The 22919-nt window shown below is 42.0% G+C and overlaps 1 protein-coding gene across 5 annotated transcripts in view; it reads right to left on the bottom strand.

Moving 5' to 3' along the window:
* The window catches only part of ANO5 (anoctamin 5), a 60176-nt gene that overhangs the window by 14484 nt on the left and 22773 nt on the right, over positions 1 to 22919 (bottom strand). For 3 of the 5 annotated variants that reach the window (XM_075426968.1, XM_075426970.1, XM_075426971.1), the window contains 9 exons: positions 17103 to 17216; positions 10080 to 10148; positions 8611 to 8895; positions 8159 to 8272; positions 5492 to 5607; positions 4448 to 4582; positions 3096 to 3201; positions 2946 to 3006; positions 1199 to 1350 (listed from right to left, as the gene is read on the bottom strand). In XM_075426968.1, the coding sequence (XP_075283083.1) occupies positions 1199 to 1350; positions 2946 to 3006; positions 3096 to 3201; positions 4448 to 4582; positions 5492 to 5607; positions 8159 to 8272; positions 8611 to 8895; positions 10080 to 10148; positions 17103 to 17216 (1152 nt within the window). Of the gene's footprint in view, positions 1 to 1198; positions 1351 to 2945; positions 3007 to 3095; positions 3202 to 4447; positions 4583 to 5491; positions 5608 to 8158; positions 8273 to 8610; positions 8896 to 10079; positions 10149 to 17102; positions 17217 to 18410; positions 18453 to 22919 lie in introns of all 5 variants that reach the window. The other 2 variants (XM_075426967.1, XM_075426969.1) reach the window with 1 other exon arrangement.

Here is a 22919-nt window from a genome sequence, read left to right as displayed (position 1 = left end):
TCATATGCAATTGTAGGAAGCGGTTGCATGATTTAAAAATACGTCAAATTGAGGTGGTAGATGTTGTATCGGAATGAAGCCATCCCTAAATTTGTCAAATAAATCCTACCCAAATTAAATTTAAATGAAGACAATTAACACCTAGCAGGTATTTACATAGAGCATTTAACAGTTAAATAGTGTGGTTAATTGTATCTCAATTATATTTCAGACGAAGGGCTTCAGCAACCTTCATCTCTCTAGCGTTCCTCAAAGCGGCTGTATATCAGGAACGAAACCACAGCTCGTCCCACTTTTGTAATCTTTGAATCAAGACGACTGTTCCTTCATATATTGTGCAGGGATGAGAAAAAGTGCTTTTAGAGGTGTGAGGATCTCGGAGACTGCTACCCTGAAATGTGAAGGACACTGTAAAGATGGCGTTAACCAAGTGAAAGCTATAAACTTTGCCTTTGCATTCCTCATTTAATACATCAGTTTCCTGCAGAAATGAAAATCAATAGAGGATAATTCATGAAAGTTGTGCACACTCCAGAGGAAAAACTCCCCCATGTTCTCCTTTATTCTGTGTCACAAGCCTCGATAACAGCAGACATCTGCAGGAAGAGAGCCACAGTCCAAGAGACGGGGCGTGCCTGTCATGTATGAGAGGAGGCCGAATGGCTGAGTTTCCTCGGTTGCTGCTGCCTTTAGGATGAAAAGCTGGAGGGCCACCCCACAACGGCCCTGCGCCAGGGCAGACAGCCCCTCGACAGGCAGGGCTACCAGCTCCAGAACTTACTGACCCCGACATAGCTATGCTGCTGTCGGCACTTCAAGTGTTCATCTCTGATACCCGTCAATCAGAGCGCAAACCTCGGCACTCACCAGCTGGATGCCTTCAGCGAGAAAACGACGTGTTACCAAACTCTGCTTGGATATTCGATGCAATCTATTGTGTCCAGTCACAGCGTGGTTGGCATCACGTTCTACATTATTTAAGCCAAGCTCACTGCTACCACGAACACTGCTCTGTGGAGATGCTCCAGCTGAGGGCCTGCCCTGCTCCAGTATAAATGCAGCATTGCTTGTGTGTCACACAGATTTTCACCTAGCCACGAGATACAGACTTGCTCCCGAGGCAGAACTCACACATTATCAAACTATTTTTCAGCACACAACTGAGCCGGCGCACACGTCAACCCCGCAGGCTCGTTACCTGAGTTACAGGATTCTTCTTCTTCTGGGTACACTTTGCCTCGTACTCAGGCCTCAGCTGGAGCTGTTGCTGCTCCTCTTCAAAATCAACCAAATCCCACTCATATTTCAGTCTAGCTTGTCGTCTCTTCCAAAACTCCAAGAAAAGTGTAACTGCAATTTGGAAATGTTAGAACACAGTTAAGGGAGAAGTGAACAAGTTCATGAACCAGGTTAAACTTATTTCTGCACTGGCTTCTATTCTGTGGTCTGTTATTTATCCTCATAATGCGATCCACCTGTTTTTATTGACTACCTATTAAAATTCACAGCTAAAACTGTAATATGGATTAAATAGTTTATTAGCTAATTGAATTCCAGAAGTGGATGACAAGGCAGATACAAGACAGGATATGGGTATTTCCATGGTTATGACAACCACGCTCTATTATGGTTTAAGTACTTTTCATATGCAAATAGCAATACAGAATTAACAAACAAACATGATAATTCAACTAATTGTTTGTGTACAAACCTGCAACACATGAATAGCTATTACAAATAAGCAGAACTTTAAAGACAGTGAATGTCTGATGCTTTTCATACGAGTGAGGCTGGCTTAAGAAACTTTTACAACACTAGAGGGAACTGATTTCATATACAAACAACTACAAAAGTTATAATACTACATAACATTTAAAAAGCCCTCCATAAACTACTTCAAAATGTAAGCTTTTGGTATCTGATTGTTCTTCTTTGAACTGGAGACGCCTTATGGCTTACACAAACACAGGAAAGCTTATCTTCTGCATTTCTAAAATCTTTTGCTGGTACTTCCTGAATGACTAATCCACATCACTCAAAGGCCAGGGCATAAAACCAAGAAAAGTTTAGGAAAACAGCCATACAACATCATCTTATTTCATTTTTTTTGAGCACTCTCTAAAAAAAAGCTGGTGGCTAGGTCCTTTGATAACAAATACACAAACAAATTTTCTGTTGGCTCACAGAGAGATCTTTGTGTGTTAATGAAATACCTATATTCGAATTGAAGATTTAATTATGGTATTTCATACAAACGGTATGAAACAGGGGACAAAGTATTTAAAGAAATAAGAAACAATAACTACGCTACTCTGCATCTATAAACCTTCACAGAGGGGAGGAAAACAACATGCATTCAAGACAATATGGTCTTAGCCTGAACAAGCATCATTAGTCTGAACAAGCATCACTCAGAGTGAAACCACGCTTAAGAGAGAGAGTCAGGAAATCCCCCTATTTCTGCATCATCAAAGCATACTATGAGGTATGACCTTCACCAGAGTAGAAGCCAAGTGACTCTCATCCTAAAAGTGCTGCTAATGAAGCGGCAGTGCTGGACCACCCTCCAGCGAGAGGGCCCAAGCGTTCTCTCCTCCCCCCTCACAGGGACACTGGTCATTTGCAGGGCTCAGCAGAGAGGCCTCTTACAAGAGCTGTGTAAGGTTGGACCACTCTGCCTTAGGTTACGGAAGAAAGAAACAAATGTCAGCAGTTACAGTATGCAATGCTTGCGATAACGTAGATACCTGCTGGATTTTGTTTGCTTTTATTTAAGGCCAATCCCTCTGTAACTTTAAATTCTTTTTACTCTTTCACCACTTCTACATCTGAGGCAGGATATGAAAGCGAAGCCACTATTCCCCTTCTTCCCATGCCTGGTGTCCCCCAGCTGTTTGGCCACTGTCTTCTTATTGCTTGACATAAAACTTATCAAACCTACTCACCCCATATGCCCATGAAAATAGCAAAAAAAAGAGTTGCCACGTTGTCAAACAAATGGGAATACTGCAACAGAATACACAGGAACAGGTCAGTACCAAAGCAGTTTTCAGTACGAACAGCAGTGACAAGCGGCTGGAGAACCAGATACAGACCTCCGAGGACTGACAGGTGGTGTTCAGTCTCCAGTACTCGCACTCTCGGTCACAAAGAGGGCACATGATGATCTCTCCTCCAATTGCAGGGTCGCAGATTTCTTTGCTGAGGAGAAAACCATTGTACATATCTGTTTTCACAGTATCTTAAGAGCTGCTATTTGAAATTTCTTAAAAAAAAATAGATTAAGAGCTTCATTTGTTCAAAGCTCAACATTTGAAACTTCACAGAGAAGATGCCAAGTCTTGTCGCAGTCACTGCTCTTAACCTGTAGCTGGTCAGGGCAAGCCAAGAAATGCAGCAGCTGCTACAAGGAGGAGCACTAGCAATTCACTCGGTGCAGGCTTTCCGACTCTACCAGTAAGGAACCAGAGGTCTGTAAGGAGCTGTACTGCACAAGCACTGCTTTCCGGTGAGACATAAACCACGTTATTTCGCATCGGGTTAGTAATGCGTTCATAACACCTCCTCTAAAAGCAGAGGTATTAATTCAGCTTCTGCTATCTACAGTAAAATTCGCTACTTAACTACTACAGTGGACAAAGTTTATAATCCTAGGATAGTGCTTCAGTATCCAGAGAAATCTGAACGTGTAGAGCAGTACTCCCAGGCAAATTCTGAACCCAGCTAAACCCTAAGTCTCAAAATGACACAATTCAATAGAATGGGTAAGAATTTTCACCTGTTATTCATCTTTTATGCTCAAGGCTGAAATTTCCTGGAAGTTTTCTTGTAAAAAACAGCGAGCAATGAAATGACTACCCTCTTTTCCTCTACACACCCCGACTCCCCCAAATCCTGAATGCAATAAATTTTGGGATCCTTGAAAAAACAAATACAATGCTTATTTAAAAAGAAGCAAACTCTGGCTTCTGAGATACTGGAAACTTCTTTGAGGGAAGGATACTGCTGATCTGTCCTGTACTCCTGCTTTTGGTAGGTAGTACAAATGCTGACCTGCACAAAAAGGTCAACGGACTACTCTGCAAGATAAATTAAAATAGAAAAGCTTACGGCAACAATAAACACTTGAAACAAACAATTTTGAAAGATGTCAGCAGTACTCTTAGGACTTTATGTATTGCAGGTACTCCAATATAAAAAGCTATTGCCAAATGGCAATAAAATATTGCTTTTTGCCTACAAATTGAGTCTTGCTAATTACTAGTCACAAGTTCCGCATTAGCTCTCCACCACCATTTCAGTCAATAAAGACAGGTGAAGAACTAATCTGTCTGCTCCGACAAGCCTTAAAAGCTTGTTACCTTGGGTTTTTTTTGCAAGAACAAAATTTTCACATTGCTCAGCTTTTCCCATTATAAGCCCAGGAGATTTTCAGCATTACACTCACCTGCTCATATTTTCATCCATTGTAAACAAGCCATAAAGAAAACAGATTAAGCCAACAACTGCTGCAAGGAATAACATCTCAGTGTAAAATCCTAGCCAGGCAAAATAGATTCCAATCTTCTCGCCATAGTACTTCCTGAATACAAAAAAATGCAATTAAGAGGAATACAAAGCAAAGTTTAAAACTGCAATGGAGCAAACTGACCAGAGTCAAAATGAAACACGTGGCAAAATTCTCATTTAACAGAAGAGTAAATGCACTAATTTACACTGTAAAAATGAGATTTGAAGCTAGCTGTGAGAAGTCACACAAGCTGAATGAACAAAATATATGGCCTCTTTTGACCCTTTTTTCTTCCTAGCAGAAGCTCCAGCTTTAAGATTCACTCTTTCCTTTTCCCACAGGAAAATATAAACGAAGATTTACTTCTTTGATTTTCCAAGGATTTACACAAAATGAAACTGGGCACAACACTTCTGATCAGATGGGTAGAACGAATGGGTAATTCACAAAAACACAACTGGTTGTGTTATGAATAGGGCAACTGTAACCCGTGAATAAAGTAATGCTTTTGTTGTAGCACAAGAGCTGAATCAACGAAATCTTGAGTAAGGTTAGTTTAAATTTGGGTTTAGTACTGAATTAAAAGTCAAGTTTCAGCAACAGATTTTATCAGTGCTTTTTCAAGTCTGTGTTGAAAATTCAAAATTTCAAATCAATCTTTAATAATTGTGGCAGACATTGATTACAAAATGCAAGGTATTCTTCGGATGTGTTCCTCTACAGCTGAATTGTCTGTAACATACCTGACCCCAGGAGCGCTGGCTAGACTGAAAGATGCTTGATTTGAGATGAAGCATTTTCCCAGTTGCTACTAAAAACCTGTCTCATGTCCTCCAAGGATCTAGTGCCCAGTTAAGTATCCGATTCTCACTGATCTTAAAATAGCAAAAATTTCCCAGCAGGATCAAGCTACAAATGAATGCGTGCTTGTATTACAGTGAAAAACCAAGTAAATACAATAAAACACAGGCAGTATTTTACCTGATGAGGTCCAAAGGCTGCTCTTTGTAGAACCGCAAGAACCGGGCCCACTCCATGTACAGCGTGTACCTCTCGTTGTCACAGTTTGGGTCATTTGCCTTCTTCCAGTACTGGCACTGCAAACAAATCACAGTAAAGGCAAAACACCTCAGCGACAGACTTGAATATTACAGTAAAAGAAATGAACATAAATGATGACGATGCATCCCTCTTAAGATGATGCCAATTAAACTAATTTGAAATTCAGACTTAGCACTCTACCTCACCACTTTATTTAAGTAGAACCCTTTTTATCACAGAATCACAGAATGTTCAGGGTTGGAAGGGACCTCTGTGGGTCATCTAGTCCAACCCCCCTGCCGAAGCAGGGTCACCTACAGCAGGCTGCACAGGACCACGTCCAGGCGGGTCTTGAATATCTCCAGAGAAGGAGAAACCACAGCCTCCCTGGGCAGCCTGTTCCAGTGCTCCGTCACCCTCAGAGGGAAGAAGTTCTTCCTGATGTTCAGACAGAACTTCCTGTGCTTCAGTTTGTGCCTGTTGCCCCTTGTCCTGTCGCTGGGCACTACTGAAAAGAGTCTGGCCCCATCCTCTTGACACCCACCCTTCAGATATTTGTAAGCATTTATAAGGTCCCCTCTCAGCCTTCTCTTCTTCAGGCTAAACAAGCCCAGCTCCCTCAGCCTCTCCTCGTAGGAGAGAAGCTCCAGTCCCCTAATCATCCTCGTAGCCCTCCGCTGGACTCTCTCCAGTAGCTCCTCATCTTTCTTGAACTGGGGAGCCCAGAACTGGACACAGTACTCCAGCTGGGGCCTCACTAGGGCAGAGTAGAGGGGAAGGAGAACCTCCCTCGACCTGCTGGCCACACTCCTCCTCGTTTGCACTGGCAGGTTGCTGCAGTGAACAGTTTGCTCCTGCACGCTGGTGTAGAAGAAGCAGTTGTAGAAGTTCAAGCTTCTCTAAAGTAGAAAACCATAATTTTACTCCTGCTTCATTAATAATAATACAAATGTAAATCCTGTTCTCTGTACTTCTGAATCAGGCTCTCGTCGTAAATGGCACGGCCAAAAGCATTTCACCGAGAGACATGAACTAGGGGATATAAATCCAGGTTGTTTCCTGCCTCCAGCCACAGCACTAGAATGTGCTCCAGGCTGCGGTTTCTCAAGCTGCAACGCAATGACATGCACAATGAAATTCTGACACTAATTAACTTCAGTGGTGTTCGTCACTGTCATGCATCTACCTGTTAGATACCAAGAAAATTTTGGAACTTCATCAGTTTCCTACAAGTTAAACTGCACAAAATAACCACTGTTTCTGACAGCTCTTGTAGTTTTATTTTGTGCTGTAGAACTTTGCCCATAGAAACACTTGGCTATGTCACATATTCAGTCTGTGATCTTGGTTTTCCATTTTTGCTGAATGCTTCTTAAGAAAAGCATCAACATTGGTTTTCAAATAGAAACCAAGAAGTTCAAACAACCTAAAGTTTGCAATTTTAAAATATTTTAAAAGGTTAAGTAGTTACTTTTTAGTCAATGATTTGCGAGTCTGTTCCATCATTTTTTGATTTTTTTTTCATATGGTTTCTTAGCATTTAAGGTTGGTTGTACTTGTATAGAAGAGATTCTTGTACAACTGCTTTTCATTTTCTGTGGTTTTGGTAGTCTCAACAGTATAAACTACTTCCCAGCCTAGACTAGTCTTCTACAGCTTAGCCTCTGATCAGCTAAACTTTCCTGCTGAAAACCTGAAGAATGTCCATACGTCCATTTATTTTCATTTTCTAAGGGACAAAAAAATATTTCAAAACATTTAAAAATAGAAATCTGTATACAGCATTTAAAAATAACTTGTAGCAGAATTCACAGATATAAATAAACAATTTACGTTCACTAAAGCATCATGACAAATCTCAAACAACTATTAAAAGCAAGGAAAGAATTTAAGATTTAAGCAAAAAATTAAACACAACATTCAGAAGGAAAAAAAAGAAAGCTAAAAAAAAAGAAAAATCAGTAAAATACAATAACCCACCTCTCTCTTGTTTTCTCCAAGGGATTTTGGGGGTAAATTCACATATGTTGTATTAAACACTCACCCTATGGCAAAACTAACCCAAAGCTCACTGGGAGATGGACAAGTGACCACCCCACCCTGACCTGTAGGGCTCAGGCAACTCATCCGACTACAGTCCCAGCATGGTATGATCCCAGGAGTATTTATATAACTACAGGTAGCACGCACTACTGTATAACTACAGTGCATGTAGGTACACTCCCTATACACACACACACTGTTGAATGTATGTATCTACAGCAGGTATTCACTCCTGGGTACAATCTTTCTAACGCACTACCGCATGATCTCTGTCATAAACATTATAGCAACAGAAGTCCCTTACCCACTAGGTGACTGACACGTAAGTATACCCTAGAAACTCAGCTCCTGTATGCTTCCACAGGAAGGAACACTTCAGCACATAAAAGCCAAATAGCAGGGCTGGCAGATATGTCTGGTGTATTATAAAACAGAATCCATTACTGGGACAAATAGAAGGGTTAGAGTGCATTTCCATTTCTGCTGGAAACAGCAATACCACACCAGGCAAAAGAGTGAGAACGCTGGGAAATGCTCAAGGGAGCAGAAAGCTAAAATACTTACATCATGAAGAGGATACGCAGCTGAGTAAGTGCCATTATTTAGCAGTCTCTTAATCCCAAATTTTTTCTTCCCTTCTTCTGTTCCATATGGGCAACGTGTAAGAATGTAATTAACCTGAGATGCAAAAACAAGGATTTCAGACCTTTCCTGCTTTAAGGCTATCTAACAAAATCCTGTAATGGTTGTGCACTGTGCATAACAAAGCAGGAATAATATGCAAAAGCACAAGTGTTTCTTCAGAAGGCTCCACCCTGCATGAGACCTTGTAGCCATCCAGAAGACCCATTCCAACAAACACTATTCCACATTTCTAAGAAAGAGGCACAGACATCCAGGCTTCCCTGTATTTACCCACAGACAGCACAGTTTACATACTCCTTCCTTGCATGAATATTCCTACAGGCCCATGTAAACCTACATGTAAATAAAAGTAGACAAATTCACATACGTACTATTCTGTTTCTCATGGATGGTGAGAAGAAAGTGCTCTCGTCATTAATGAGGTACAGCTCCTGCTTGTCCTTGCTGAACGGTGCTGTGAAATAATCCGGTTCAGGGTGCATCACCTTCTCGGGCAGCCTGAGCGGTGCAAGCATACAGTCCAGGGGGTTCTCCACCGTTGAGGGAATGTCATTTTCCTTGATGGGAACTTTGATGTTCAGGACTTCTGCATATGTGATCAGAACCTCCCACGGGGCATGGATCTTCACAAAGTAAATCTTGCCGTCTTCAGATTCCTGCCCCGGGAAAGTCAAATCGGACATCAGACTAAACTGCGGTTTATTGCAAGATTTATGAGAACAGTTGCTATGTAAGATTTATTGCCTTTTACATATTTTTGAAAGCTTTTCTTTTTTTTTAAAGAGCGGGGAATAGGGGAATTTTGTGTATATGCTTTTTTTTTTTTTTTAAACTGAAAGGCTTATCCGAGCGGTTGAGTGTTCATATGGATAATCTTCGCACTACTAAAAGCTCACAAAGGCTTTTCAAACTACGTTTCTCTTGTACAGAAAGGCCTGAAAACTCTCATTACACCGGGTGCATTGGAAACGCGAGGGTTTGCTGGGCAGGGCTGGCTGCTCGGCAGCCCAGGGGCTGGCTTGTGAAGCTGCTCGCCTGGCTGGAGGGGACACTTCTCCCACAGCCGAGCAGAGCACAGCAGACTCCTTGGAAGAAGCAGTTACCAACCAGAGCTCAGCTACACCCTTGCAGCTATGATAAGAAATAATCTTACACAGGCCTCACCCCACCGTATACGTTCCTCCGGTGTTCTTCTGCATACACAGGAGAAAACGGCCATCAGGAAGCATTTTTAACCTGTAGCTCAGTGAGTCCCTATCTTTAGATGTGACCAAGTCTGAACTGCATCAAGAGTTACTTTGCCCCACTCAGTCTCTGGCAGAAAAACAAAAAAAGCGCATGCTGACTGAAGAAGTCAGCAGCCCGTCTTCTCCAGTTATTGAACAAACGAGTACGCTAATCAAACATCCTCAGGTTGTTACCGCCAGAGTCCTTCCTCACTGTAATTGCAACATGCAATGGGCAGACGCTACTCTACTCGCTGACTTACAAGCACGTTACTAGTCATGAAGTGGGATTACATCTAGTTGTGAGCATACTTCCCATTTGCCTGGGTTTAAATGAAGTCACAGCTGGTTTGGAACCACTTTCTCTTTATTATGAAACCAAAAGCCACCACTTCCTCCTGAATTAAAACTAATTTCCATAATTCTCATGAACATATCTGGAAAAATAACTCAAACAGATGCATTAAGCTTCTTTCACTTAAATTAGTCGTACTCCATTGGAATCTGCCAGAAAAAAATTGTCATTTGTCTCAAAGAAACAAAGCGGTATACATTACTTAGTAATTTGTCGGTCTATTTCTTTGGTCCTAATTTTTCTCTTTTTCTTTTTTTACCTTCTTATCTTCCGTTTCTAGTTCCAAACCAGCCTTCTGCAGATTGCTCTCAAATTCTTTTCTTCTTTCCTGAAGAGAAATAAAACACCCTCCATTAACCGATGAACTTAGCAACTAATTGATCACTTACCGATGACTACACCCAGTTTTACTCCTCCTAACTGCCCTGATGACAACCCCTTAATGCTGTGTGACCCTTGTAAAAGAAAGCAGACCAACAGGCAAAAACCAGCTGATGCGTCCCAGGCCACTTCTGAGTGAAGGCCAGCCTCGTGACAGCAACACGTCGCTAACAACAGGAAAACTATTCGTTAGGAGCAGGCTCATGAACTGCGCCATCTTGTTAGCCAGGGAAGTAAACGAAGCCATGCGCCTTGAGCATTTCTGACTCTTCGGTAGGGCGGTGTGCGTGATGTGTTATTGTTCAAGTTTAGCTGTATTTCTAAAAGAATGTTAAAACTAGATGAAAAGAAAAATTCTGGAAGCATCTGGAAAACTGCTTGCTTATAGTAATACAGATTCACAGAATAGTTGGGGTTGGAGGGGACTTTAGAGGCCATCTAGCTCAACCCCCCTGCAGTGAGCAGGGACATCTTCCACTAGACCAGGTTGCTCAGAGCCCCATCCAACCCGGCCTTGAATGTTCCCATGGATGGGACATCTACCATCTCTCTGGGCAACCTGTGCCACGGTTTCACCACCCTTGTTGTAAACTACTTCTCCCTTATATCGAGTCTAAATCCACCTTCCCTTAGTTTAAAGCCATTACTCTTTGTCCTGTCACAACAGGCCTTGATAAACAGATTTTCCCCATCTTTCCTATAGGCCCCCTTTAAGTACTGGAAGGCTGCTGTAAGGTCTCCCCTGAGCCTTCTCTTCTCCAGGCTGAACAGCCCCAGCTCTCTCAGCCTTTCCTCACAGCAGGGGGGTTCCAGTCGTCCAATCATCGCTGTGGCCTCCTCTGGCCCCACTCCAACAGGTCCAGCTCTGTCCTGTGCTGAGGGCTCCAGAGCTGGATGCAGGACTCCCGGGGCGGTCTCACCAGAGCAGAGTAGACAATCACGGCTGATACAGATGTTCAAGTACTGATTACAGACAATTCAAACTGTATGCCTTACGAACAACACCACTGTAAACTAGATAAGACTAACAAACTACCATGTGTCAGCTTACCCGTGCTTAGCTTGCATAAAGTCAGCGTGGACTTCACGCAGAGATACAGAGCCCAGCCTGTGGCAGTGCACGACGGCCGCACGGCCTCTGAGAGCTTGGGACTCTTCCTGAACTCTGTGTTTTGCCAAGTAGTTCCTAGCTGGTGTCTGTAGGTGTCCCCTCCTTCTCTGTAGGTTTTTTGCTCCTATTTGGAGACTGAATTAATTTCCTTTTAATCATACAAAATTTGCTGAATAACTGCCAGAATAACCACAAGTTAAGCTAAACATTGAGCCCTCGCCTCTTTAGACCGCACTAGCTAGACTACCAATTTATTCCTAGCTAAAACCTGCAATGATGTGTGATGTTTTCTCTTCAATTGAAAGGTCTTAAATGACACTTTTCAAACACACTTAAAAGGAAAAACAAACCACCACAGTTTTCAGCCCATTTCCTTTTCCTGCGTGTCTGTGAGGAGCAGGCTGCCCTATTTGCATTTCAGTTTGCATAAACTACTCAGCTAAATGAATACAGACTCTAGAATAGCTTTATCGGCTCTCAAGTCTATGTTAAGATATATTGATTTAATTTCTTGTGCCAGTGGCCTTGAATTTTTACTTATCACATCTGATTTTTCAAAATATTAGACATTAAATTAGACACTGGCTTAGATAAACTTGCAAATAAGGTGATTCCGAAGTTCTAGTGCATGCTGGGGGCAAATGCAATTCCAAGCACTATTTTTAGTGCTAATCTATTCCACAAACCTGCCTACATGCACCTGTATAAACACACCTGAGAAGAGAACAATACAACTGAAAGCTGATTTATTATTACACAGCACTTTCGAATGTAGGAGCTGACATTCAAGCCGGGCATCCAGAGCTGTGTGCTACTCTGGATTACATTTTCCCCAAAGCAAGCACGCCGGCATGCATTCTTTCTCCAGCAAACACTGGAGGAGAGCCAAGTGAGGCAGCTCGGAGGGTTCTGTGCCACCAGAGACACCAGCCAGCTCCTCATCCTGCTGCGCAGCTTCATAACAGACAGCCAAAGGCCCTGGCCCCATCTTACTGATCCTTCCTTACCATACACTTAGTGTGATAAATTGCAGAGCTCTAATAGAAATTATGCTCTCTTTACCACCTTGCTCTCTTTCCGTAAGCCACCTTCTCTGAAACCCATGCATGTACTGTGCTTTCCAGTCACTTGAAACAACCATCTTTCAAAGGCAATCAATGTGCTGCAAAAACCCCAATGCTCCCCCTTTTCTTGCCAAATACTGGATTTCCTCACATTGCTGTCAAAGGCTTAAAATTGTCAAAATGTACCCTTGGACCAGTGCTGTTTTGTTTTAGTATGTACTTGTATGAATTTTAAGCTTCTTGTCCCAAACCCACAAAGCTAGAGCCGGAGCACTGGTGACTCCGCTATAGATGCCACCCTGCAGTCACAGCGGGCGGGGGGAAGCAACGTGAGTAATCGCATTAGTGAAGACCAGTAACCGTGGGCTAATGCCCTTCCTCACATCTTGTTCATGTACAGTTCTTAAGCCTCTCTAAAGCATCTGTAAAAGACTGCAACCACATTTTCTGAGGCCACTGTGGCCCGTACAGGAGAGGCCAGCAGAGCATTCACCTCTCCAAGCACGGCTGTGGGTGCCCCACACACTTGTGCGGAGCGACTTTACCATCTAACGCACGCTTGGCTGTAATGAACCACCCCGGTAAGATTCAGAAAGCAAGATCCAAAGTCCAGCGGTACTCATATGCCCAATGCAGATAAACATTGCGTGATTAGGTACCTAAGGAAGATAGACAACTGTTGTAAACCTGCTTCTTGATAACAATGCTGTTACTGCTAGTACAACAACCAATAAACAGAAGAATAAAATAATTTTAAGTTTACAACATACTATTCCTTATCCAAACTCCTCCTCACTTCTCCCCTTCCTTTAGGCAGGGAGTGTGCCAAGCTGACAAAAGCCTTTTACGTATCGGGATGCTCGGGCTTATTCCAACCGCAGTCACATGCAGGACATTGGGAAATAAATGTGGCCTTTAGGAACAACCACATGGTACTGTAAAGCATGCAACTCCGCTCTTCGCTGTACCCTGAGAAAACGCAGCTTGTTTCACAGGACTAACACAGACGGCTCGGTCCGGGCTCAGGCTGCCCACACAGCTCCCTGGTAGCAATGTTTCAGGCGAGACAGAGCCCGTTTAGGGAAGGCCACTTGTCCTCTCCTCTGCCCGACGAGCGGCCGCAGGGACTGCCCGCACGGTGTGGGAGGGTGCTCTGCGGGCCTCACATCCCCCAAAGTGCAGGGGATGCCAGACACCTCCCTTCTGCAGGTACCAGCCAGCTGCAGCAAAGCAGCACGGAGAGGTTCCCCGCTCGGCTCCAGCCCAGTTTCCAGCTGCGCCTGCGGAGCTGGGACACGGCTTCTCCCAGCTGGCGCCCGAACAGGGTGCAGCGGGAGCAAACATACATCTGATTTTTTTGCTGCCTCTGGCTCCCTAATTTTAGGCCATCGGTGCCTGTAAGAAAGAATAAGTTTCTGTCCGAGATGATGAAAAGTGGGAAAGGACTAGATAAGATTTCTTTCTGTGTTTCCATGCCCCACTGGGGACTGGGGGACTTTGCTTCCAGTAAGCGCAGGAACAAGTTACTTTGCACAGAGATCCCAGAGTCCTAATGCTCTGGAGTTTTTTGTGAAGAAACACCCTTACGGCAATAAAGCTCATGTCCTGGTCATACATGAAATATTCCTTAGATATTTTTAAATATTATATTTATTTTTCCATGTTCACATGCATTTCATATGTGGGTAAAATGTTTCCACTTACCTGCTAGAGGCTTGGAGGAAAAATATAAAGTATTCTTTCACAAAAACGTAATCATAATTTTTGTTTAGAGAGACTCTGTGGTTAGGATTTATTCATGTAGCTTACAGAAGGCAAGTTCAAAACAGAGTTTAAGTTGGGAAGTTTCTGGGGATCATCAAAGAAGTTAATGCATTTATTCTGCACGGAGCTAAGGGAGAAGATGAACAGACCGTCTGTTACATCTGTATCGGGGCTATGTTGAAACACACAAAGAAGTTATTCATCCCTTCCTTAGAACTGCAGAATAAAGCTGTTTCCTTCAGACAAGAAAACAAAACCCTTTGTCACAACTGTTATTCTCTTCCCATGAACATTTCTATTCTTAGCTGTTCCATTTTGCTGTATCATTGTACTACAGTAAAAGAAATTCACATTTATTTCCTGTGACAACTGCACAATAGCAAGTATAGCATGCCAGACAAATTCCACAGGCTGCAGTGCATCACTATTTAAAACTTGTTCCCACAAAGACAACAGCACAGTACTTCTACTCTAAGAAGTCTGCGTTAATTTACGGGCATATTCATTGTATAAAGGTCTGTGTTGGACATAAATATAGGGCAAATTTAGTTTTCATAGCAGACTCCCCAAGAACTGTGTAAAAACTCACAAACCATGTAAGACACTGGTATCTTCATGCCAGTCCGCTCTGTGACCGCAGAGCTAAGCTACATGGGCACAGACCAAACATCGTCTTTCACGGGGCCATGAAATCTTTTGCAAGTAACAGACATATACAGGATTAAATCTCATGAAATTTGATGCGGATGTTCTCGCTTTCTGCAAGACAGAGATGTTTCTTCCTGAAAGGAAGAACTTCTTCCCTCTGAGGGTGACGGAGCCCTGGAACAGGTTGCCCAGGGAGGTTGTGGAGTCTCCTTCTCTGGAGATATTCAAGACCCGCCTGGACAAGGTCCTGTGCAGCCTGCTGTAGGTGACCCTGCCTCGGCAGGGGGTTGGACTAGATGACCCACAGAGGTCCCTTCCAACCCCGAACATTCTGTGATTCTGTGATTCTTAACTAAGTGCATTTTTACCTCGAAGAGGAACTTTGATATTAGCTCCCAGCTCTTGGGTTCTTCCCCGTGTGAATCCTTCAGTCAATGATGCCACCCACGTACACGGTCCCTGGTCTGGCAGATTCCTGCTACCCTCTAATGACCCAGAAAGCAATGAGCAGGAAATGGCTGGACACAAGATGAACGAGTGCCTAGACTGAGCATCTGGCTCGTTCTGCTTCCCCCTTGAAATATCACCTAAAGAGTCTCCATTTCTTCCCTCATGTTATTTGAGTAGGACTAACAGAAAAGTTTATTTTGAGAGTTGCTTTCACATATTATCCATGGATATCTTTTTCTTCTCTCTACACTGACTGGTCTCCTCTTCCTTCTTTTTTAAATGCATTTTGCTTTATGGTAGAAGGGGGAATCTAGGTAGGATTACAGTCTGGCAAGGAGTCAGTGTGGGTTTGAAAAAGCATGCCTTCATATCAGCCCATGGCACCACAGCTATAATCCAGCCCTGGTCTCCCAAGCAAGTCTCCTAACGTGGCCAGCTGAGCAAAGCAGACCGCGAGACGCCATAGCTGGGAAAAGCACTGGAGGTGATGACAGAGATTCTCGCTTTTTTTAAGGTAACAAGAACATGATGCAGGAGCTGAGTTCTACAATGGATCATATTTGCGTCTAAGCACGGTAAGTCCTTAATGAAAGCAGCATTTCCTTCATAAAGAAATGTAAGCAGTAAGCAATTTATTGAACAGCCCAATTATGCAGTTTTTGTTGAAAGGAAATGATAATTTTTAATTACGAAACACTTTAATAAGACAAGATATAGATGAGAAACGTTCTTTACTTCATAGGACTTTACTTTTGATCACGATTTTGTCATAAGCCCCCACATAATTAGTTTTCTTCAGAAAGCCTTGTCTTTCAGAATAATGCGATTACATGGGAATGAAGTCTTCTTTTAGTCTTTTTTTTTCTTTAAAGAACAAACTTTGGAGATATATATTGGAAAGACTAGTTTGTAAATGTAACCTCTCCTGGGTCAGACAGAAGGCAGCAAATAAAGAGAAAACAAAATAATTAAATCCCCTACAATTACTATTTTTTAAACATTATGCTTATACAGAATTTACTGTTCATCTTACTATATCTCACAGCACTGGATTTTTTAAATAGCTTGAATTTACATATTAGTCAAGTTAGACCTCAGGTGTCAGTGTGAGCACGGAACGAATACATGTCATTTACTGATTCTGTCTGACCTACCGCTAACATTCGGGTAACAAGGTCTTGCTGGGAAGTTCAGGGATGATCAGTGACTAGCATTTTACAGAAAACTCTGTTACACAGGAGGTCTTTTATCAGAGCTACTTTAAATATTCTTCTAGAAGAAAGAATACATGCATGCAGAGCGCAAGTCAAGCACTGGGAAGTGCTCAAAGAGTGTGTGCTTTGTGTTTATTTTGCAAGTATTAAAAAAAGTCTTAAAAGGAAAACTGCATGGATTCTTGGATCTAAGAATCCATTTCTGCTCTACCTGAAGTCAAAGCATGGAAAAAAAAAAAAGTATTGTTACATCTGATTTGGATAATGCTTTGCTTATTTCAAAGAAACCTCCTTCATTTAGCTATTTACAGATACGATTTTGCCAAAGCCACAGCTAACTGTAAGACTGTTAAATGAAGAAAGCAAAATCATTTGGATTACTTGACACTGATTATACAATATACTGACCAGGCTAAGTCATGGAGAGTGATCAATGCAGTAAATAAAGCCCCAAAAATCTAATAAATTGGGTCCTAACACACAACAGTAAATTACAGAGAAATTTCAGTCCATGGAATGGTGTTTTACACAGTTATCAAACTGTTAGATAACTCCAGTTCCAGCTGAGCATAGTGATTTGCAAGGGTTAGTAACTGACATTCAGGTTATGATAGATAAGAATGAAGAGGACCTCAAAAACACAAACTTACCAACTTCTTTTCCCATTCCTTATTAAGATCATCCACATAGGAGAGAACAAAATCAATTCTCCTGACACCATCCCTGAAGAAAATAGAATCTTTGCTTTCATGTCTTTTATCAATCTGTGGAAGATACAGGCATATGATTAACAAAACCAAGTATTGCTGTTGGTCTAAAATATAACAGGAGACAAAGAAGTTCCCCAAAATTGCCTCAATTCTTCAGTCTCTTCATTGCTGAAGATTTACTTGCACAAGTTTTAACAAGGGCTATATCCAGCTAAAATAATTTCAGAATTAACTGCCTACATCCACAAACACTACATGTAAATAACTGGTATATGAAGAATAAATATATGTTAGTGTAGCCATACCTGTGAACAATGCTACCATTTATTCTTTCACAGTCTTCACAGTGTGTCATACATGATCAAGACAAGTGTTATTTTACAGCATGGTTTTTTTCTGCCGTTAGTCAGAATGCCACTCGACACAAAAGCCAGCTAGGGCACAGTTCATCGACTTGAAGCAGGTAGCAGAAAGTATATTCCATGCATTTTCTTCTACATAACAAGATTCACTAAACCAACCACCACACAGAAATATGTTCCAGCAATGACCACGTAAGAAAATAGCACACAAACAATACAGGGGTTACATTTAAAAACTGAGCATTTACCTTTTTTGGTGGGGGTGTGGAATCTAATAAAAATGTAGCAATGTAACAGGGTAATTAGTATTCTAATTGATCTACTAAAGGTCATAATTTCACTTCTCAGCATGCCAGAATGTCATAATAACAACATTCATCTTTTTCACTGAATAGGCTATAGTAATTAATGTTAAGCAAATAAAGACTATTACCTCAATTTCCTAGGGAAGATAACATAGTATTAGGTAACATTATTTATTATCATGTCACTATTTAGCTCTACCAAACTGTTTAAAGACTAGAGGTTCACACAGCAAAATGCTGTCCATAGAAGCTAATTCTCTGGTGTAAATTTAAACTCCATGCTCAGGAAGGTTGGCATTGGTTTTTTTGACCACACCCACCAGCAAAATTGTATTTATATAGGACTGAACTGGGTTTTCACTTTATTAGAGTAGGAACAAAAAAGAGTAATTCAGAAGGCTATGTCTCTGTCTTGTCGCTCTTAAGCCATGCAAGGATGCGTGTGAAAAATATTCTGTGCCTTCTCAGCGAACTTTATGCCTGTGAACCTTGCTCCCAGTTAACACACGGCATCGCACAGTGAAGCATGTTATTACTGCCGCCATCCAAGCCACTTGCAATATCATTCATCACTGTTTTACCCTGAGACGTCGCTTCAGGAACAGATTATATCTCCTTCCACTCTGTCGGAATAACCAACAAGTAGTTAGCAAGCCCACTGTTCCTCTCCAAGACCCAAACCTGCTTCGAGCACACCCCCCCCAGCTAGCGCTAGTGAGAAATCCGTGTCCTTTGGAAAGCCAGGAAAAGCCTCCAACTATTAGAAAAACGCAAGCATCCCCAAACAGTATGACTATAATGTCTTCTTTTATTAAAGGCAAAGCTGCACTGGCATTCGTTTTGATAATAAACTCGGGTATTTTAAAATAATGATGTCTAAATTGCTAACTGCCATCATTTAGATACTCTGCAGATTTAAAAAAGGAACAGTGAGGAAGTTTCTTTGAATTTAACGCAAGGGGAACAAAACGAGCACTGGCTAATGAGCAGAGCACGCATGTTTCTTATGCTCACGTTAGGCTGGAGCCACCGGGACATAAAAAGACACACGGCAAGCAGGTAATCGCAGAGCTGACAAAATCACACTAGTCCACAGCGTTGCACAGCTGCAGGCCTCCTCACCAGCTCCCCTGGTAACGGCTGAAACCAGACAGGAGCCTGCTCGGACCACCCGTGCGTCCTGGGGAACTGCTGTATTTCTGAAGCTACCCCAGCCTTTGGGGAGCTACCAACCACCGTGCTGGTTTTGTTCTTTCTTTCCTTAAGAAATATTTACAGCAGATCAATTAACGTAGACTACTTTGTAAGAATCAAAATCGGGACAAGCTACCTCCAAAAATGCTTTTGCTTCCAAACGCTGTACATAATCACATAACATGAGGAGGCTCACCAAAATCATGGAATCCAATAGAAGAAAAGAAAATAAACAGCATTTTCCTATTCTATTTTGTGCTTAGAGGTTGAGGATATTTTTGTCACTATAATTGTGACTACAAACAAATTGCAACTGTTTAGATGTTCATTTGATTAGCATATAGAACCACACCGACATCTAAATAGTATCAATGGTACTCTAATTATTCAGCATTACAGTAAGTGAACCCCAAAGTGTAGTCTAACAACTTACAATGTTGGGAATCAGCCTAAAAATGGACTGCCCCAACCACCAAATTAAAGAGATGGAGATTGTGCGAGCACAGACATTGCCCTGGTGAACTAACAAAATCCACAGACACAAAGAAAGAAAGAAAAAAAATCAATAATATTTACTTCAAAAAAAATCTGCCAAAGGAATGTCCCATACTTTTTGGGTAGCATAGTTGCAATTAGATGATTCCATACAAGCAAAGTAATATTTTACCTTTAGTGCAATCAAAGTTTGCATATTTTCTAAGATGTATCAGAATCCTGCTCATTAAAGTGTCATTAAAATAATCAGTCATTAAAGGTCTGACTAGCAATTTAAGAAGACACAGTAATCATTGTTGGATCTGCTTTGTGAAGGGGAATACTCCTCACTTCTCACTCATTCTGTACATAGGATTATTCATCGTGGATAGTGACAGGCCTACTTATTAAACTCATAAATTATTCCTTTCCATTTTGCTGCATTTGGATTTCACAAGAACAACAAGATCAGTCTTGCATATTCATGCAATTCCACGCATATGTGCACTTACAGGTTTAAAATTATATATAAAATGTTAAGTAATTTGCATTCGTTGCATTAGTGAATCATAAAACATTACGGATTAGTACATCTTATTTCTTAACAGCTCTTTCAGAACTGTATTCAAATTAATTGATCTTAGACCACCTGCAGTTACTAAATGAAGTTACACCTCATCAGAGCAGATATTCTCTGACGTGTGCCTTCTGGAACACAAGTAACCAAATTAAAATTTCCGAACGCAGCACAGATAGCAGGCAGAAGCTTTTGAATAATCAAATAATACCCAATGAGGAATTACAGAAGAGATGGAGCCCCGAGGCATATGGTGAAAATTCAAGCTGCAACAGCCACAAGTTGCAACAAGGGAAATTCCTACTGGATGTGAGGGTGTGGTTGAGCTGGAACGGGTACAACAGGTTGCCCAGAAAGACTGTGTAATCTCCATCCTCAAGAGATCACGCAGCTTGGCCAAGCAAGGCCCTGACTGAGCCACCTGATCTAAGTTTGAAGACAGCCTTGCCTTGGGTAGGAGGTTGGCCAAAGAGCTCTCCAGAGGTCCCTTCCAAGTTGCTGTACCATTCTACGAAACGGTGTTACCGCAAGCATTCAGCAGTCACCAGCACTTCCATAAAGCTCAATAAATCCATCCGCTACAAAGCAAGTCTACAAAAAATACTTGTTCAGAAACAAGCACTTCCCTCCTGTTCTCCCGTAGTAACTTTCCAGTTTTAATAGTCTAAGTATCTCTATAGGAACCAAGCGACTTCACAGCCTGCGGACAGATGTGCTAACTGAATACTGTCATGGTCTATCACAAAAAGCTGTTATTTCCTTTTCATATGGCTACGTAAGTGCAAACTTACTGGATTCATATGGAATTATATTTTATTATTAATACTCCTAGTTACCCCATAATTGGTAGCTTCTGTCTAGACATCCACCAGAGGTCAGGGTACTGCACCATGTTCAACCAAACAACCCTCCAAGTACCTGGCCTTGCAGTTCTCACCCCAGACACGAACGAAAGTCCTGCAGTAGGAAATCCTAACTCCAACAGTCCAGGTCGCAGGGAAGACCAAGATGTCACTACGGAAATAACACAAAGCTCAAGACGAAGTAAGCCTGGAACACCTCACGTTCAGTTCTTTCCAAACTGCTTTGGGTAAAGCATGTAAATGTTGGCCGGTGGTCGCACGCTACGTTCAAACCCATCAAAATTCTCCCGCGCTGCTCAACGCTTGCAATGCTACGCCTCTCCAGGGCCAAAGCAAACAAGGCAGTGGCTGTGGAGAGGGGAAAACGAGCTGCTGGATGTGGCACTGACTGCTCAACACGGGCACGGCAAGGGCCTCAGAGAAACGGCTTTGGAGTGAAGCTGAAGAGATGGTGGCCAACATTTCTGCAGCCCTGCTCCCCCACCAACGCACACAGCCAACCAGCCCTCGGCACGCTAACGCTATCACAGCGCTTGGGAAGCAAACAGATTTTGCAGATTATACACGAATGATTTAATCCTGTGTATTTTCACAGGACTCAGAGGGATTTCTATTTTTGGTCACCCACCTAACAGGAAATTTATGTCCTTACTGGCTGCTTAGCACAGCTCTCCCCTTGTAGGCAACAGAGCTTCCTCCAAAGACACCTTGCTGCTACACACCCTAGACCTCTCCACGTCCGCACTTCAAAGACAGAGGAACTGGACTCACAGCAATACTTTTCAGACTAGTATTTGGTCAGAAAACCTGCAAGTTTCTCAGGGGCCTTACATTCAGCAGCACCCTTCCCAAACTCCATTCCCCGGAGCTGAAGGTTTCACAAGCATCCAGCCTCGCAGAGCTGGGAGTGCCGGTGCAGACCTCAGCGGCTTTTGCCTTCTGCTTTTGGTACCTGGGGGTGGGAAGGTGGTTTAGAGCAGCAATTTCAGCAACAAAGCGGTAACCAGCACTAATCTGAGATGGAGGAACCCAACAGACGAGCTTCATTAGAGTTATAGCACAGTGACGAATCTCCAGCTATGACTAACAGGTATGCTGAGAAGTTAGGTCAATAACATGATCTCCATCAGCACATCTAGGAGTTTTATTATCATAGTCCTAAATCACCAGACAACAAAACTGCCTGAAATTACAAAATAAAAATTGATTTGCAACATTTTGCTTACTTACAAGATACAGTCTAGAAAACAAATATTTATTTACTCCATATCTTTGATAATCATACAGGCAAATTAGCTTTTAGACAATGTAAAAAGCCAAACTAACTACATTACAAAGCAATTAGTTCATTTATGAATTAACAATCTGCTGCGGAAAAATTTTCAGAACACAGGAAAGGATAAAAAATACATGGGTTTGAAAGCTGAATCAAAAGAGAAGAACAGCCTCCATAACTGAAAGGGCAAGAAACATTCAATGGCTTAAAACCAAAATTATCACCCTCACTTAGATGCCCGGTTTGCACAGAATATTTCTATAGTCCCTCTTTTCACTGTATTAAACAGCTATAGGAAAAACATGCTGATTTAAGTGCCACTAGGCTAAATATAACTGTTTGATAAAAAGTATTTCCAAAACGAAAAACTCCTGGAAACGCATTTACACAACTTCTACAAGCATATAAACACTCTACTGAAAAATCAAAAAGGCAAATTTCTGGTTTATGCACAGTAAACTCTATTCCCGTTATACCAGAGATCCCCTTCGGACGAAGTTCTCTTCACTCTTCTTCCTTGGAGGAATCCAGGCAACCGAAGTGCTTACCCGCTTCAAAGTGTATTAACACCCCACAGCCCAGTTTCCAGCTATGCTTCATGCAGGCTACAAACCAACCCATCACCTTTCCCATTCAAAGAAACACAAAACCCCGCGTATTTCTCGCAGCTAGAACTTGCAAGCTACTTTTTGCATCTTTGCTACAC

Source organism: Opisthocomus hoazin, chromosome 7 (assembly GCF_030867145.1).
Source record: "Opisthocomus hoazin isolate bOpiHoa1 chromosome 7, bOpiHoa1.hap1, whole genome shotgun sequence".
Taxonomy (NCBI): domain Eukaryota; kingdom Metazoa; phylum Chordata; class Aves; order Opisthocomiformes; family Opisthocomidae; genus Opisthocomus; species Opisthocomus hoazin.
Note: the sequence above shows the minus strand (reverse complement) of the source record. Positions and strands in the feature narration are given on the sequence as shown.